Below are 18582 nucleotides of genomic sequence, written 5' to 3' on the forward strand. Positions count from 1 at the left end.
CACATTAAGCTATACTGTTTCACATTCCTACCAACCGTGTACAGGGGGTCCCCTTTCTTCTACACATCCTCCCTGTCACTGATTATTTTCTATTTTGTTTTATTTTGTTTCATTTGTTTGTTGGCTGTACCCATGGCATGGGGAAGTTCCTGGATCAGGGATAGAATCCGAGCCATAGGTGCAAAGTACGCTACAGCTGCAGCAACACCAAATCCTTAACCCACTGCACCACAGTGGGAACTCCTCGTTTTGTTTTTTGATAGTAGCTATCCTAGGGGGTGTGAAGCACCTGCTTGTTTTTTCAGTTTACCTTCTATTGCCAGTATTGTCACTGAAAACTTCAGACACAGACTCCTTTCCCATTCTCCTGTGTTGGAAATTTAGGATTCTTTTTCTTTCAATATCTTTGCTATTGTAAATAAAATTGTAACAACCACTTTTGCATAGATCTTTGCAGCATTTTGGGTTATTTCCATAAACAAGGATTGACAAATAAAATACAGGATTCCCATTTAAATTCAAATTTCAGATAAATGATGAATAATTTCTTTGTATCAAGTGCCCAAAATATTGCCAGGGACAAACTTATTCTTAAAAAGTATTTCCTATATACCTGAAATTCACATTTAACTGGGTATTCTATATTTTATTTGCTAACTATAGCAACCATATCATAGGTAGAATTCACAGGAACGGAATTAATGGATCAAAATTGATGAACATTTTCAAGATTCCGGTTTTATATGGCCAAAGATCTGTGCAGTAAAATGGTGCCAGTTTTCTCTCCCCCAACAGTAAATGAAAATGCCTGTTTCCTCGCAAAACTGGCAGCTTTGAGTCGCTTCATTTAAAAGTAAGCAAAACTCTGCTTCTTTGATAGGAAGAAAATGATCATTCACAAAGCTTTGATTATCAATGAAGGGGGCCCTTCCTTTCCAAGGCTGGCCTTTTGCACTTCCTTTTATATAAACTATGTGTTCCTGCCTTTGCTCATTTATCTTTTTGTTTTTCTTGTCAAACTGCATGAACTCTTAAAGGATAACAACTGTGTCTCTCACATTTTGCTGCAAATATTTCTCCCAGCTTGTTGTTAGCCTTTTAATTCAGCTTCTATAATTTTTAAAGTAAAGGCATTTAAACATTTCATGTAGTCAAATCTCTAGCCTTCTCAAGATCCTTCCACCTGCTTTGAGTCTCGAGTCCCTTCTCAACTAGAGATTAGATATATCTATTCACTCGCATTTTTTTCTAGAAATCTCTATGGCTTCTTTTTACTGTGTGTGTGTGTCTGTGTGTGTGTCTGTGTGTGTGTGTGTGTGTGTGTGTGTTGGGGGGAGGTTGTTTGTTTTTGGTTTTTTACATTTAACTCTTTAAACCATTTGGAGTTTATTTGGAAATTATATGCAGTGGGTTTCTAACTTAATTTTTCTCTCAAATCTCTAATTTGTTTCAGCTTTATTTGCTGAATAAAATTCTCCCCTTCTCAATGATTTGTGGTACCTCTTAGTCTTATACTTAAAGAAAGACCCACTTTAAAAAAAAAAGGGGGGACCTCATGTCATTTAATCATTCATGTAGTCAAATATTTGCTGAGCACCTTCTGCAGGTCAGGGACATACTTAAGATTTCTTCCAGGGAGTTCCTGTCATGGCACAGTGGTTAACGAATCTGACTAGGAACCATGAGGTTGCGGGTTTGATCCCTGCCCTTGCTCAGTGGGTTAACGATCCGGTGTTGCCGTGAGCTGTGGTGTAGGTCACAGACGCGGCTCGGATCCCACATTGCTGTGGCTCTGGCGTAGGCCGGTGTCTATAGCTCCGACTCCACCCCTAGCCTGGGAACCTCCACATGCCTTGGAAGCGGCCCAAGAAATGGCAAAAAAAAAAAAAAAAAGATTTCTTCCAGCATTAAAATTCTAAAGACAAAGGAACTTTAACTTATTCTCAAATCACTGGAGGAAATTGACATAATTTGCTTCACTTGTTGGTTTTTATTTATGTGTTTTACATTCCTTAGTTTTACTGAATCTTAATTTTCTTCATCTCCTTTCCAAGACTTTTACCTCTTATTGCTGTTATCATGTCTTATTGCATTGGAAAAAACTTCAAAATGATTGTGATGTATTAAACCTATATAGTAAGAGTAATAGCTGACATCCTTATTTTATTTCCACTTTAAATGAGACTACCGCTAATGTTTTGCCATTAAGAATAATAGCCTTGGGATATATGTATAACTGAATCACTTTGCTGTACACCTGAAAGTAACACAAATCAAATATACACTAATGTAAAATAAAAATTAAATTAAATTGAAAAAACAAGGCTCTGAATACATAATAATAAAAAAAGAATAGCTTTGGCTTTTGATTTAAGATAAGAAGCATTTGCAGAGTTCCTGCTGAGGCTCAGCAGGTTAAGAACCTGACTAGTATCCGTGAGGATGTGGATTTGATGCTGCGTTGCCACAAGCTTTGGCGTAGTTTGCAGATGCAGCTCAGGTCCCAGGTTTCTGTGGCTGTGGCGTAGGCCGACAGCTGCAGCTCTGATTCGACCTCTAGCCTGGGAACATCCATGTGCCACAGGTGTGGCACTAAGAGGAAAAAAAAAATTTGAAAAAAGAAGCATGTTCACACTAAGAGATTTTTTTAAAAAAAGAAAAAGCAAGAATGATTGATTAATTTTATTTAATGTACTTTGTAGAACTGATTAAGTTTCTTGTGCCATTTTTATTTTTATAGTTTTCCATTTGAAGTGCAAGTACCGTTTGTTAGCCTTTAGAATTACATAAGGCAGAACTAAGGTGAATGCATATGATCCCCACCACATTATATCATATGGTACTTTGCGAACAGCAACTCTGAACTTGAACTATGTGTTAAAGTCTTGATTGCACATGCCTATTAATAAAAAATATTGGGGACCCCCCAAATATATACAAATATATACACACACACACATATATGTAAAGGCATATATTTGTGGTGTTTTGCACTGTACATTGCATAGTATATATACAATATACATTGTAAAACACAATAAATTAAAATTTTCAAAAATAAACATTCTGGTCTCTTCCCCTTACTCCAAAAAATCAGCTTGCACGTACCCTATTTCGGAGACCAGTCCTATAAAAGAAGAGTATTAGTGGGATATTTGGGGGTTCCTTCTACCGTGGGCACTCACAGAGTCCTGTGAAAATTCTGCACCCTCATTTCTATCTGTCACCAAGGATAACAAATAATGCCCTCTGGAGCTTGAGCGAGAAGAATTTTTTAAACTGGTGGGATTAAACTCACTTTTGGCAAAGGCACACACACACTCACACACACAGAGAAAAGCAAGTTATGCAATTCTGCCTGACCTTATGCAAGTTACGCAGCCTCTTTGGGACTCAGTTTCCTCATTACTAACATGGCAGGGTTAGGCTAGAGAGCTGCCAAGCCGCTTCTCACACTGACATTTTGGGACAGTGATGTTGCTGGCAGCTTGGGGATGGTGGGTAATCAGATCTGCACATCACTCAGCCAGGCAGCTCTGACGTTAGGAAATCAAGCAGAGTCAGTCCTAGGTGGATGACCAGGAGCACAGGGTGCACTCAGGCCAGTCCTGGCCATCCCCAGGGGCAACCCTGGCACCAGTCAAAGCAATGGGACCTGAAGAATTTGGAAATCTTTAGAAGGGATCAGAGAAAAACAACATAAGGATTAAAGCCTTGGAAAATGGTCCTCTGAGGAAAACTCACAGACATGGAATTCCTCAGGTTAGAGAAGGGCATTTAAGATGGATCGAGCCTCAAGCTCCTGGCATTTGAGCAGATGTTTGAAAGAGATTGTGGCAGTCTCAGATGAAGTACTTTTGGGTGCAAAGAAGAGACCTATTCTAACTAGATCCCAGAAATCCACAGCCAGAAACACAAGTGTAACCAGGACTCCCGGGGACAGAAGGCTGTGGGGAGCTCGGCCAATGCTCTCTTAGCAACTTCATGTTCTGCATGTTCCCCAGACCTCTGCTCTCCACTTCTTTCTCCCACTTTCCACTTCACGGCAGGAAGGTCAGCTTCCAGCCAGACAGCTTGGCCCCCACTCCATAGCTACACTTTCAACACCGTGACCATTGTCCATTGGCCCAATTTTTCCTCTTCCCAGTTTAGATGCCCCTGAAAGGATTTATTTATCCCAGCTCATCTTTTTGAGCCAGGCCACCCCAGTCGTTGGTCATCATTGGTGGGTCCCCCATAAGTGGGCCCCCAACCCTGTTCCAATCATGTGAGGAGGGGAGATGAGTCATGTGTGTAGAACATGGCTGTTTAGGGCAGATTTCCTCAGACAGGCATGTGGGCAAACTGGCTGTGAGAAGCATCTTCAGCTCTTCAGCAAAGGGACCAATGGCCTTTTTTTTTTCCCCGCTTTTTAGGGCTACACCTATAGTATATGGAAGTTCCCAGCTTTGGGATCAAATCAGAGCTGCAGTTGCCAGCCTACATCACAGACGCAGCAAAGTGGGATCCAAGCCACGTCTGAGACCTGTACCATAGCTCATGACTACACCAGATCCTTAACCCATGGAGCAAGGCTAGAGATTGAACCTTCATCCTCATGGATCCTAGTTTGGGTCATAACTCCCTGAGCCACAGCGGGAACTCCCACCAACTGTCTTTTAATCTGACACTGAAATGAAAATAAAATAAGTCTGACCCTGAGCTCTTCTACGGAAGAAAGATGTAATCGCACCACTCAGGACACTCTTTGAAATTATCTGGGACTCCTCCTGCCTCAAGGTGCTCCCTGGAGGTGGTAGCCTGACCCACAGGGCCTCTGAGAGTCTCCTTTGGCCTGTTGGCCTGGCAGAATAGAAAGTCACTACCCCTGGTGGAGCCTAATTTCACTATCGAGCTTGGCTGATGGGAGATTAGCTATTTGAAGACTTTCCGGTATCTTCAGATTAAGCGGTCACCAGAAGATACCAGAAACCATCCAAGGACTTTAAGGACTGCCCTGGTTGGCTTGGCCTGTTTGCATCTATTCTGAATATCCAGTTTCTACCCAGAACCAACACCCAACTCAATTCCTCGAGTCACTATCCTCCCATTCTCTGTTACATGTGGCTCTTCTGCTCAGCATCCTGCCCAGAAACCCCCATCCTCTTCCAGCATATAGAAAATAAGACATTCATGAACAAGTGGGTTCATGGCCTTTTCTTCTGTGCTGGCTTTAATCACACTACCAGCCTCATGTAGATGCAGGCAAAAAACCCAACCTCAAATGCAAGCCTTGAGAACATAGAGTTCAAAGGAGAGTAAGGCTTCATCTACCCAAAACACAAGTACCCAGACACCTCACTGTCTAAAATCAGACCAGAATCTGGAGATGAGCCAAGTGACATCTAAGTGGCCAGAATTATCTGCATAGGCGCATATTGGTTTATTTAAAGCAGCATATAATTCAAAGCAACTGTCCCCAGAGGACTAGATGAACTCTTACCCTCTCAGAAAGACTGAATCCCGTAGGAATAGAAAAGGCTGAATTCCTCACTCCTATTCTATTTACTTTTTGTTTACACAGAATTTTAACAAGTTTGCATGTCTGGTTTCTTAACCCAGAACAGGCTAAAAGAAGTTAGGCCATGAGGTCACTACAGGTAAAGTGATACGCTCCCTGATAAAAAGAAAACCCAGGAATCTCTCCCAAAAGCACCGTGATATGGCCACACATATCGCAAAGGTTTGGGACCTACTGGAAAAGCAGCACAGGGCCTAAAGTTTATAAAAATTACTCTAAACAGAACCACAATGTTCAATTAAAATCAGTATCTTCTATCTTAAACCCTGGAAAGTATGCGACTCTTTTCTAGAAAGATTGCCATCAAAAATTATTGCATTTTAAATGTGATGTTGCTGGGAGCTCCCATTGTGGCTCAGCGGGTTAAGAATCCAACTAGGATTCATGAGGATGCGGGTTCGATCCCTGGCCTCACTCAGTGGGTTAAAGGATCCGGCATTGCTGTGAGCTGTGATGCAGATGTGGCCCAGATCCCGAGTTGCTGTGGCTGTGGCCATAGCTGGCAGCTGCAGCTCTAATTCGACCCCTAACCTGGGAACTTCCCTATACCACAGGTGTGACCCTAAAAAGACCAAAAAAAAAAAAAAGTGATGTCGCAAACGGCAAACCTTTAGCCTGCTGGAAATCTCCACTATCCAGAATGATACCGTGCTTTCTGGATAACTGAGGTTTTACTATAGTTCCATTTGAACCCTCTAGACTTTTTCCTAAAGGACTGTAGGGCACCTCATCACCCAGGGAAATGATGTTACTTTGACGTATATGCTATTTTGGATAAAGCAGCAGGGGCTTAAGGAGGTTTTACTGTATTTGGTTTGCAGGCTCCGTTTGGCACCATCTCTTTAAAAGGCTGCCTGCCTTTGAACTAATCCTCTATTTATAATCCAGCTGGAGAAAGGCCTCAGCAATATATACAAATTCCTAGGATTTACAGAGGGCTGCTCATGTAGCTCTGAGCCCCCATGCAGAGCCCCTGCGTTGGCCCTCACTCTCCAGAAAACGCCCTGCCTCATCATTGACACATCTCGGTGCCATGGCCTAGGGTCCCCTGGCACATCCGGGAATGCACCCGTGTTATCAGTGGGGAGCACAGGACCCAACAGGGGACAAGGGCATGAGCTGGATTCGGCTCTGTAAACACCATGGCTCACACAGGACGATCCACACTGTTGAGATGCCCTTTCCTAAGGGCCACGCACTGAGGCTTTGGGCACTGCTCTCCCCATCAAGCCCCTCTTTGCTTATAACTCATTCCCTCCCCGCCAACTTCGCATTTTCCTTTTTCCCCCCTCGCACAAATTATTGCAAGTCATGGCAGTCTAAATATAGCCCCTGGTCTGCTTTCCAGATGCTGAGACCTTGACATTTTCCTGATGTCTCTCCAGAGGCCGCCTCGCTCTTGCTTTCCTTTCTCCTTCTTTCTCGCCTTTTTTTCCTCCCCGATACTCCTGCCCTCTGCCTCCCAGGCTCCTCTTGTCTTTCCTGCTTTTCCAGTTCAAAGGAAAGTTCTAGAAGCAAGGCCTGAACCTTGGACTGCCCTGTCCCTAGCTCTCCGACAGGGCCAGCAGGGGAGCAGGAATAGAACCAAAGGAAGAGGGAAGAAACAGAGACCTCTAGGCCCCTCAGCAATGAGCTCCTATTGAGTTCTTGTCATCCCTTCATTTACTTGCTCGATCCTGGGAGCCACTGAACCCCCATCCTTCCCTCCACCCCCATGGGCTTCATTTTCTTGGGTCCTGGGTGCCAAAGAGTGGCTGGTCACTTCCTCCATTTAGAAATCACCCGTGGTACTGAAACATAGCCATTAGGACTTGCTTCAGCCATCATTTGCTTGAGGTTAAACAATGTCCATTCCTTTGCCTTTCTTCATCAGGCCTAGGCATCTAGAGCTTTAATCATTTGCACAGGTTCTGTCTGTACCATCTCCAAGTAGGCCATAGCCGGGTAGGCCGTGAAGCTGGGCCTTGAGTCCTCTGCCCTAATAAGGGTTGACTCCTGCTGTTTGCGTGTATTTCAGGAATTCACTCGATACTGCTCCATCCCACGCCTCTGTCTAACCAAAAAAGAGGTGCTACTGTGGAGATGTGTGTTCATGCCCAACCTGACATCCACTCCAATGGCATAATATCGGTCCTTTCCTGCAGTGAAACAAATTTTGATTCAAGTACATATTTTATTTCATCCTTTTCAATAACCTTACTCACTATTAGTCAACTTTTTTCTTTCCTTTCTTTCTTTCTCTCTCTTTTTTTTTCTTTTTTTTTCTTTTGAGGGCCGCACCTGCAGCATATGGAAGTTCTCAGGCTTGGGGTTGAATAGGAGCTGCAGCTGCCAGCCTACACCACAGCAACAGCTATGTGGGATTCTTAACCCACTGTGAAGTCAGGGATCGAACCCGCCTCCTCATGGATACTGGTCAGATTCTTAACCTGCTGAGCCACAACAGGAAATCCCTAGTCAACTTTCTTAAAATCTAATTGTCAGTCTCAAAGTGACCCACGTGCTACAGATGGAGAGTATATAAAAGTATTAGTCTGTTCATTTATTTGTTTCAAAAAATAGTTATCAGACACTTCTTGAGGCCAAGCAGTGCAGATAAAAAGATACAAATAAGAATTCACCTCAAGAGGGAGTTCTTATCGTGGCTCAGTGGTTAATGAACCTGACTGGTACCCATGGGGATGTGGGTTTGATCCCAGGCCTTGCTCAGTGGGTTAAGGATCTGGCGTTGCCTTGAGCTGTGGTGTAGGTCACAGATGTGTTGCTGTGGCCGTGGTGTAGACCAGCAGCTATAGCTCCAATTAGACCCCTAGCCTGGGAACCTCCTTATGCTGCGGGTGTGGGCCTTAAAAAGATAAAAGACCCCCCCCCAAAAAAAAAAAGAATTCACCTCGAGAGACACACGTCCTGGTACAGAGCATCTCAACCTCCATACCATCAACATTTGGGGCTGGTTGACCCTTTGTTGTGGGGCTGTCCACTGCCTTGTAGGGTATTTAGCAGCATCGCTGGCCTCTACCCAGTGGATGCCAGTAGCTTACCTCCCCAAAGTTGTGACGGTCAACCATATCTCCAGACATTGCTAAGTGTCCCCTGGAGGCAATTGTCCCTGGAGGATAGACAAATATATAATTGATGGTTACAGTTCAAAGAAGTCTTACAACAGAGGCATGAATACGGGACTGTGCATGGAGTTAGAGAGCATCTGAGCTGAGTTCTAAAGGATGGATACAAGTTTTCTGGGTAGAGACAGTGTTAGGGGAAGCACAGCCTAGACAGAGGGCATGGCATATGCAAAGGCACAGGGGCATCAGAGAACAGTTGGGAGGTACCTGGCCATGGCAGGTGTCTGAGTAGGCACGGGAGATGAATTGGGGCTGGCTGCAGCTTAGAAAGAGCCTTGTGTGGCTAAGAGTCTTGCACTGATCCTGGGGATAAGGGAAAACAAGGAGATATTTAAGCTGGGCAGCATCATGAACAGATGCTTTTTTGGCACGGTGGGATGGTGAGGGGGAGAAGTTTGGTAATGGTTCAGGAAGAGATGATATGAGCTTGCATTGAGGCAGCAGTGCTTGGGAAGGGAAGGAAGAGGCAGGGTTTGGGAGACGTTTCTGGGACAACACGCAGGACTCAGACACAGTGAACGGGGGACAAAGAGAGAGATTAGGGTTGGATGTGACTCCCATGCTTCAGAGTAGATGAGATCCATCTGCGTCCATTAAGGCCGTTTTCTATCCTGGAGACACTCTGGAGTTTGCACCGCGCCTGCCCGGCAGGGGAAGATGAGCCCTTGGAAATACATTTACATCGGGGAGTGTTTACATTAATCCTCCTTCCTCGCCTGCCTTTAGACCAGGCTCATGGGAGGCATCTGGTGGAAAGAACCCAACTTTTAGGAACTGGGTTAAGGAACTGAGCTTCTAGTTTTGTCCCCAGCAGCGCCTGGCAGTCAGGTGGCTCTGAGCCTCAGTCTGTCCATTTGTGATGGAAGGACGACGCCCCCCCCCAGCCCCACCCCACCAGGATGTGGTGTAAAAAGGGCAGTTTCTGTGGGTGGTTTGGACCCCTGGAGGTACTTGGCACTTAATGCCTGCAGTTGGCCAGGCTCGTGAGTGGTTGTAATCAGGCCTGATGGAAAGGCCCCTGACTCCACCGCGGCCTTGAGCGGCTGCCAACTCCGTGACCGGCCTGCTTTGAGACTTGCCTGCAAATTCTTTTCTTCAGGGTGTCTGGTTCCTTTAAACAAGCTTCCCCAAACCTTCTTGGGCTCCAAGAAGCCCCTTTGGCTGTGCATCCCGCCATTCTTCATGGTCCCCCATCTCAGCTGGAAGCTGAGACAATCCCACTGTGTGGCTTTGTGCAAACCCTCCCCTGTGGCTCCCCTCCCTGCCTTCTCAGTCAGAGGTAAGGAAAAAGCAGACGGCTGGGATAGAAGCAACTTAGAGCGAGGCTAGCCCAGCTGGCTGCTCGGGATGGGCTCAGGCCCGCTATGGAACACCTCTCCCCAGTGTCCACTCTGCTGGGCAAGGTGGGTAGATGGTACCAGGAGGCAAGTGATGGGTGTGAGTATGTGGGTATGTGTGTGCATATGAATGTGAGTGTGTGTGTGTGAGAGCATATGAGTATGAGTGTTTGCACGAGTGTGTGCGAGTGTGTGTGCATATGAGTGTATGTGCATGTGGGTGCTGAGTGTGTGCATGTTAGAGTGTAAGTGTGTGTGAGTGAGTGTGTGTGCACATGAGTGTATGTGTGTGAGTGTGTGTGCTCACTGTGCCGGGAACCCCAGCATTGATGGTGATCCCTCAACACACAAACAAGGAGCTGCATTGTTAGCCTGCCTGTCTCTTGGTTTCTGATTCACCCCGGGCCACTGCAGCCTGAGCAGGTTTGCAGCTGCTCAGGGATATACTTTCCAGCTCACTTAGGACTTGGAATAGCCCCAGGTTTCAGGAGCACATGGTGAGGGGGAAGGGGGGGCTCGAATGGACTCAGAAAGGGGGAGGGGAGCTCCTTCTTTCTTTCTTCAAGACGCAGCTCCGTTTTCATCATCTGATAGCAGGAACAGCATCTGAGGACGGCGGATGAATTGCAAACCTGTGCAGGTCGGGGGAGAGGGCAGGCGAGTGGGGGGAGATGGGCAGATTTATTTCATCCTGGCTGAGGACTTCTTGTGCAGCCCCAGCCCCTCTGACACGCGGCTCCTGCTCCAGTTACACAGTCTCCGCCCAGCCCTGGCCTGCAGGGAGACCGCGCGGCTCTAGCCCACACCGGAAGTCAGCCCCAGGACCGAGCCTCTGGCTCCCACCAGCCAAGGCCAAGAGGCAGGAGAGGAGCCGGAGGCTGGTTCTCAGATCTGGGGACCTGGGCGGGCATCAAGTGTGCCAGCAGGGCTGGTTGTACCAATGAGCAGCATCTTCTCTCCATCCTGGTGCCTAGTTAAGGAGGGAATAGCTGAGATGCTGAATAGCGGTGGTCTTTTCTCAGCTCTGGCATCAACTGTTTTTCTCCCAGACAGGTAACTGCCTCACAGCAGACAGGATCCAGGTGACAGTGCCATCCCTGCACTGGGCCACATTCAACCCCGGCCACTGACCGTCTGTCTAATGTTTGCTCGGGGCCTTCTTAGTGCCGGGCATGGCCCAGGCCCTGGCTCCTAGCAGGGAACAGAACAAGGTCCCTGCCTTCTGGGAGCCCCGGTAGCAGAGAACCCAAAAGAGTAAGTCTGTGCATACAGCACGGAGTCAAGGGGCAGATGAGTGAGTCAAGGCAGGGTGAGTCCAGATCTGAGACCCTCAGTCCCTCCGAGAGACCAGATGACCTGTTCACCCGGCTTCAGGCAGCCTCCTCCTCTGCCACCATCTAGTTGAGTGACCCCAGGTCAGTTCCTCCGTGCCCATCAGTCATCTCAGGGCACAAAGGAGAGGACTGTAGGGACTCCTACCTGCCTCCCTACGAGGCGGCGGCGAGGCTCCCCAAGACTGCACACACAGCCTGTTGGCAAAGTAGACAGCTTTGTCTAATGCTGATACTCCTCGTCTCCCCTTTCCCGATAGGCTGCCTGAGGATGACGGTCCATCACAGGCGAGCCGGGGTGAGAACAGGGAGGCTGATGTGTGCTGCTGGGTCACACCGCCCCTCCCCCTCCCTGGCCAGACTCCTCTGGGCAGTGCTGCACAGGGCTGGCCTCTGCGCGGGGCTCCCAAACAGAGCCCCTTTTTTCCCTGGCGCTCCTGCACAAAGCTCACTCACAGGGCCTATTCAGAGGGCTGAGTGATGGAAAGGGTGACCTCCGGGCCTGCCTCGGTGGGTGAGGGAGTTGGGCCCCATGACCCTCGCAACCCTAAAGGGATCAGCACCGGCCGTGATTTGGCACAGATGCAGCAAGGAAGGTGCAGAATGGCCAGAGGATGGGGCTGAGTGCCTGATACCCCCTCCACCACCACCACCACCACTCCCCACTCTCCCGGGTCCCTCTGCTCTGCAGGGCAGGAATACCTTCCCAGAGCCAGTGAAGGATTTCCATCCTCCCCTCCCGGACAGACGAGGTGGGCAGGGACGGTCTAGGGCATGGGGGTTTGGAGAATAGCAGAGTTTGTATCAAATGGTTTAAATGGCATGGCAGAAAAAGAGAGTCAGTACAGCCTCATCACAGCACTGCCGAACAGAACCTTCTGTGAAGATGGAAGTTTCCATGGGTACCCTGTCTGCATGACAGCCGCGAGCTGTTGCATATAGTTAGTGTGATGGAGGGGCTGAGCTTTTTGTTTAATTGAATTAATTGAGTCACCCATGGCTGGCCCCAGTGGCTAGGGACATCCTATTCGTCCGTGCTGGTCTAGTGGAGAGGGAGCACCGAGGCTCTGAAGTCACAGAGACCAGATCCACAGAGGTCAGATCCATCCTGACCGTATCTCACGGCTGTGTGGCTGAGGCATGTTGCGTGAAAACCCTCAGATTCTGTCTTCCCATTATTAAACATACGGTGGGATAAGGATACTGAGCGAGCCTGGTGGGGACCAGGTTTCATGTGGAGCGTGCTTTGTTGTTTCATCTCATCCTGTGTGAAGTAGGTATCATTATCCCCATTTCACAGGCTTCCGTGGAACCTGGCACCCAGCCCAGGGGTCCAGCTCACAGGAGCAGAGAGGAGCTGGTGGCTACCTTGACCGGGCCACATCCCCGGCACCTCCCCCAGCAGAGGTGAGTCGGGCGACTTTGGGCATCCAGGTTTCAGAGGAAGAGACAGCCCAGCCTTCTCCTTCCTCGGTCTGTACTTCACAAAGAGGCCTGGGCACACAGAAAGATCACCCCTCCCCGGGACGTGAAAGGTTTGACAGGGCAAGTCTGGGAGCCTCAGGCCAGGTCGCCAGCCTGGGCCTTCTGCTCTGTGCCCGCCAGCTTGATCCTCCATGAACAAACGCCCCTGGATTCAGCTGGTGAGCCTGTAGAAGGGTGAAGCTTGGTTTCCCCATCACCCCCTCATCTCAGGTGCATCTCGGGTCTCTGCTCAGCCCTGCGGTGCCATCCTGATCCCTCCGCAAGGGGGTGGGGGGCATGCAACTTCATCTACAGAGGAGAAGATGGAGGTGCCCAGAGTCACCTAGAGACTCGCCATCAGCTTTCTCCCTCCCTCCCACCCCACAGCCCATTGGGCCATCCGCATCCCCAATGCCCCCACCATCATCACCCTTTACTAAGTAGGCATGAAGGGCCACGTTTCGTGTGGAGCGTGCTTTGTTGTTTCATCTCATCCTGTGTGAAGTAGGTATCATTATCCCCATTTCACAGACAGCGAAACTGAGGATTGGAGAAGTTCCTAACTTATCCAAAACCACACAGCTCCTCGGCTGGGACTCCCTGAGAAACGGTCCCCAGCCCTCAGGAGAGAGGAGCCTGAAGGAGGGAAGCGAGGGGCGGGGTAGTGTCTCCTCCGTGATGAGCTCCAGAGCCCAGAACAGTCTGCTGCGGACGAGGTCGTGCTGCCCGGAGCGTGTGAGGGCAGAGAGAGCAGAGAGACGGCACGAAAAACACGGCGGGCGGCAGCAGCTGCAGAAGCCCAAGCTTGCTGGTCTTCTTTCCACGGCCTTTTCCTCCAGGCCAGCCTGTTCCACTGGAAAAACAACCTCCCCTGCCTGGGGACTTGGGGCCGGCTGGGCCACCTTCTGGTCTGTCTTCATTCAGATCCCATTTCTCTCCTCCCTGGGAGGTGGGGGAGGGAGTCAGGCTGGGGCGGACAAGGGTGAGGCTGAAGGCTTCATCTGGCCCCCTTTAAGCCAAGCAAAGAAAAATAGCCCTTTGCCAAGATCTTTCATCTCCGTCATTTACTCTCGCAGATGTTTTCTGCAATATAAACAAGAAGCAAAGAATGTTGGGGAGGAGAGGAGGGCGGAGGCGGGTGGGGAGAGGAGAAAGAAGGAAGCGGGGACCGACAGCTTTGAAATCTGGGCCTGTGGAGGGCAGGAAGCGGGCCTTCGGCGGGGTCCCCTACGGCCCTCAGAGCATGGGCAACCTGAGGTCACTGCACCGGGCCAAGCGGAGGGTCACGTCCTGGGGTGTCTTTGCAAGGAGGTTCTAGACAAGTGGCCTTTGAGTGGGTGGTCTCCCCATACAGCCTCCCCGACCCCCCGCCTGGGACCTGACACATGCAGAGCAGCTGCTGGGGCCCTCTGGGCTCAACCTGGAGCTGGGGCCCCCAGGGTGCACACCTGCCCACCTCGTGCTGCTTGTGAGCTCGGCGAGGTCCTGGGGCAGAGGCGCTCAGCCCGCCACCAGCAATGCAGTCGGCGAGAGACCGACAATGGGCGGCGCCACCCTGATGGGGATTATTTGGTTCCACCAAGCGGAGAAATAATCCGATGTCTCTAAAGTCAAACTGCCGTAGGATTCCTACTGATGTCAGCAGCTCTTAAACTAAACTCAAATGCTGCACCGGGGCTCGCAGGGACCCAACGGAGGGATGTTAGATGGGCTGCCAGGACCTGGAGAAGGCCTGTCTAAAGCATGGCAGCCACAGCTTGGGGTCCGCTGAATATTTAAGATAATTCAAAGTAAAATTCAAAGTAAAATCTCTGGCGTTTTTTTAAAAAATTGTAGTAGTTTAATCAAAATAACAACAAAAATAAACCACCACCCACTGCCATGAGGCATGCCTGTGGGCAATTTGTTGTTGTTTTAAATAAAGCATTTCACTTTTTTAATTACATTTGAGACATTGAGAAGAACACTATTTATTTATTTATTGGCTTTTTAATGGTCGCACCCTCGGCACATGGAGGTTTCCAGGCTAGGGGCTGAATCGGAGCTACAGCTGCCAGTCTACACCACAGACACAGCAGTGAAGTTTCTGAGCTGCATCTGTGACCTATCCCACAGCTCAAGGCAACACCGAATCCTTAACCCACTGAGCGAGGCCAGGGATCGAACCTGTGTTCTTGTGGATACTAGTTGGATTCTTAACCCACTGGGCCACAACAAGAACTCCTAGAAGAACATTATTGAGCAGAGAGTTACACCTTGGATTAGACCAGATAAATGACCATATTTTGGTATAAGTTGCAGAGAATTCTTCCACTTCTAACGTTGCAGGAAAAAAAATATTTCTTAAGTTTCAGAAATAAAAATTGGATTTTGCAGCCTAATATAAAGTCAACATGTAATGTTTGATTATTAATACATCTCTTGTTTATGTCATTTCAACTCGTGGACAGTTTTAGTTTGTGAATCATGCGTTTAAGTTATTTGCAAAATGGTGATTGAATGGATGGATGAATGAATGCTCACTGGCTGTTTACTCCTCTTGCTCTCAACTTAAAGTGATGCGTGAGAGGAAGGTTTGCAAAAGAGTCAAGCAGCAAGCTTTTACTGGGTGACCACTGTCTCTCTGGAGTGGAGCTAAACATTGTGATGAATTCGGAACATCAGAAGACCTGGTCCCAGCCCTCGAGGGTTTACACTGGGCTTGGGGAAACACAGGGACGCAGGAAATTAGACCAACCCTTGGCAGTGCTGGCTTGTGTGGTGCAGAATGTTCAGGGGATGGGAAGAAACCAGGCATGCTTCCCAGAGGAGACAGTGTCTGCTCTGAGCTGCACTTTGACACGTGGATGGAACACCTACTTATTCAGGCAAATGGTGAATTCTGAAACTAGAAGGCTTTTCACCCCACCCAGGACATTGAGAATTCTGCAGAATGAGGACTCAGGGTCACAGAAATGGGGGTGGGGAGAGGACCTGCCTATGAAGAAAAAGTGGCAGCCCTACTACTACCACCAGACTCCCCACCCCCCCATCCCACCCCCCTCCCTTAGCAGCAAATAGTGCATTGGGCCTTCAAAGAACAGTTGGTGACTGTGGAGGGTGCAGGGAGGGAATGAGCTCAGTGCAGGTCATTTAGGAAGGGGTGATAGGCAGGCCTGGCTCTCTGCAACCTTAGGGAAAGAGGGGGACACTCCCATAAGGGCCTACAAGGTCTCTGGGCGCCCATGGTTTCCCGCCAATGTCCACAGCTTTGAGCTCCCTTCGAGAGAAGGAAAAGGGAACCAACGTTGGGTTGACCCCAGGCTCCACCCATCTTAGTCTCTGTATTCCTCACAACACGCTGCAGGGCAGGAGACAGACACAGGGAGGGGGCTCCCCAGGGATGGGACCAGCGTCTGTTCCCTGCTCACCTACAAGGGTTCCACACCCAAGACCTGAGGGAATGTCCTGAGGTCTCCCAGCCGGACGTGACCCAGAGGAGACTTAAGTCCAGGTCTGCCTGAGCCCAAAGCCCAGGCTCTTTGCACTCCCCCAGGGAAAGCTGCATTCCCCAAAGTTCTCAAATAGTTCCTGGGTGTGTTCCCTGGTCTGTGACCACAGCTGATGGATGGTCAGTGGGGAGGAAGTACGGTGCACAAACATTACTCATGAGGCTAGGTATTCAGATTCAGCAGAGATCCTTGGAAACAATACGGGCCTCCCTTTCACGTGGCGCCTCAGTGGCCTCTGCACCAGCCCCTGACTGGGACACCTCGGGGAAGAGAGACTCACGACCTCATGCCCCGCTCTGACCGCCAGCAGGCTGAACCCCGATCTGCCTCTCTTTATGCTTCACCCCCTGAGCATGGGGTTTTCTTTCTGCACAACACGGACAAGTCACCTCAAAGGCCTCCCTCTGGTTTCACCCTCGCTTTTATTTGCCTCGCCTTTTCTTTCACACATTCCCCATGCGATGGGGTTTCGAGCACCCTCCCCCATCCGCATGCCTCTTGCCGAATGTAGCCCAAATTTCTTTATGCTTCTCCTTTAAAAGTGACACCCACTGTGGCCTTCCAGATGGGACGGACCAGGAAAGAGTCTAGCAGAACGACCTCCCTGTCCTCAACACCTTTCTTCAGTTAATGTCACATGAAATCATATCAGTTTTCTTGGTAATCATGCAGGTTGACTCATGTCAAGTTTATCATCAACACAAACCCCCAAGTCTTTCACATCCCCCCATCCGAGATGTGTATAATTCCAATGTTTTGGCCCCAAGGTTCTGGATGGACTTTTAACTCTATTATATGGCATCAGGTTACATTCAGCCAGGATTCAACCAAACTGTTGGGATTTGGGAAGATTGCAATTCTGTCATCCAAGGTATAAGGCACTCCTGGCCTGGAGTAAGTCTGACCTTCTTCTGGTGGAACTGTTGAAATGCTAGGAATCTAGGACAGCTCTGGGACACTGATGGGACCATCTGTTCAGGGTGACATTCATTTATTGGTCAATGTTTTAGGATCAGTCACCCAGGACATCCCCAGCTGCTCCATTTACACTGTCTTCCAGCCCTCGTTGTCCTCAAGAGTGCCACAAGGAGCCCGCTCTGCTCAACGCCATGAGCTCCCAACTTCAGAATCCCATGCACACCCACCCAAAAGGGCAACTGATAGACCATCTTTTTCTTGGGGACTCCATGCTGAGTCGGGATGGCCAGCATTTTCTTTCCTAAGTCTTTAGAAGACATCCCTTTACCTGTAGAAGAAGAGATGATCCCTGAACTCCAGAGCAGAAGCTGCACTCAGACAGCCAGACTGGTTAACGCATTGTGCTGGGCACGTCTATTTACTCCTCCAGAACTTCTTTCTGTCCTTCTCCCCCCAGGAGGCTGACTTTGAGGATGACTTCACTGGGCACCCTTGCCTTCTGGCTTCAGTTGGGTTCAGCCAATCGGAGGCACCAAGAGAGAGGAGGGTGGAGCAAGGGTGGGGTCTGTATTCCCCTGGTTTCTCTCTACCAGCCCTGTGTCTTTCTAATGTCCTCTACCCGAGGCCATCGCTCCTGTTGAGTGGTTCTCTCCTAAGGCACTTTCTCTCATGCCTTTCTCCCTCTGTCCACTCCAGCTTTCACTCCTGCTAGGCCTGGAGGACTTCACCAAGCCTCGCTAGTTTACTTTAACCCTCCTCATAATCTCTAAGTCCTCCCATTTCTACACTCTCCTGGCTTACCCCTTTGGAATTTGCCGTCTCTCTCCTGCCAGGATGGTGATGGATGCATTCAGGTTCTGAATCATGTTGCCTTAGGAAAACCATGCTCAGGTCTGTGGGGGGAGGTGTGGGTGTTGGTGAGAGCAGCATGGTGGTTAAGGGCACCGAATTTGTAGTCTAACTGACTGGGGTTGACTTCAACTTCCAGCATTTTTGACTTCTGTGGCTATTTAACTTCATTAGCTTCTGCTTTGTCTTCTGGAAAATGGGAGCAGTAATCCCTCCTCCCAACCTTATCGCAAGGACGTTGGTGAGATCATATTTATAAAACATGGACTTTTGCATCAAATTATAATGCATCACTTATTATTGAGAGTTGTCCCAGATTATGATTAAAAGGAAAATCCATCCACTGAGGGTGTTGCTTTGGCACGAGGATCAGCTAGCAATATGCTGCAAGGTTTTACTAGTTACAGCGACCGAGGTATTTGGACCTCAGGTAATCTGCCCACACACTACAGGAGAAAGAAAACGTAAGTGTTATGGTCGTTGTTATTTTTGTAGCTGGAGAAGCTG

The 18582-nt window shown here is 48.8% G+C and overlaps 1 protein-coding gene and 1 long non-coding RNA gene across 5 annotated transcripts in view; one reads left to right on the forward strand and one right to left on the reverse strand.

Annotated features, from left to right (window-relative positions):
- The window catches only part of RAD51B (RAD51 paralog B), a 760911-nt gene extending 746150 nt beyond the window's left edge, over window positions 1-14761 (forward strand). For all 4 annotated transcript variants that reach the window (XM_047797790.1, XM_047797793.1, XM_047797791.1 and 1 more), the window contains 2 exons: window positions 12654-12760; window positions 13349-14761. In XM_047797790.1, coding sequence (XP_047653746.1) covers window positions 12654-12760; window positions 13349-14425 — 1184 coding nt within the window. In that variant the 3' untranslated portion in view covers window positions 14426-14761. The remainder of the gene's footprint in view (window positions 1-12653; window positions 12761-13348) is intronic.
- Window positions 13277-17778, reverse strand: LOC125136895 (uncharacterized). The gene is made up of 2 exons (XR_007137241.1): window positions 17555-17778; window positions 13277-13900 (listed from the first exon to the last, which is right to left on the reverse strand). It is a non-coding gene; the product is annotated as an uncharacterized LOC125136895 (long non-coding RNA).
- Window positions 17779-18582: the final 804 nt, after the last annotated feature.

This window comes from Phacochoerus africanus, chromosome 9 (assembly GCF_016906955.1).
Source record: "Phacochoerus africanus isolate WHEZ1 chromosome 9, ROS_Pafr_v1, whole genome shotgun sequence".
Classification (NCBI taxonomy): Eukaryota; Metazoa; Chordata; class Mammalia; order Artiodactyla; family Suidae; genus Phacochoerus; species Phacochoerus africanus.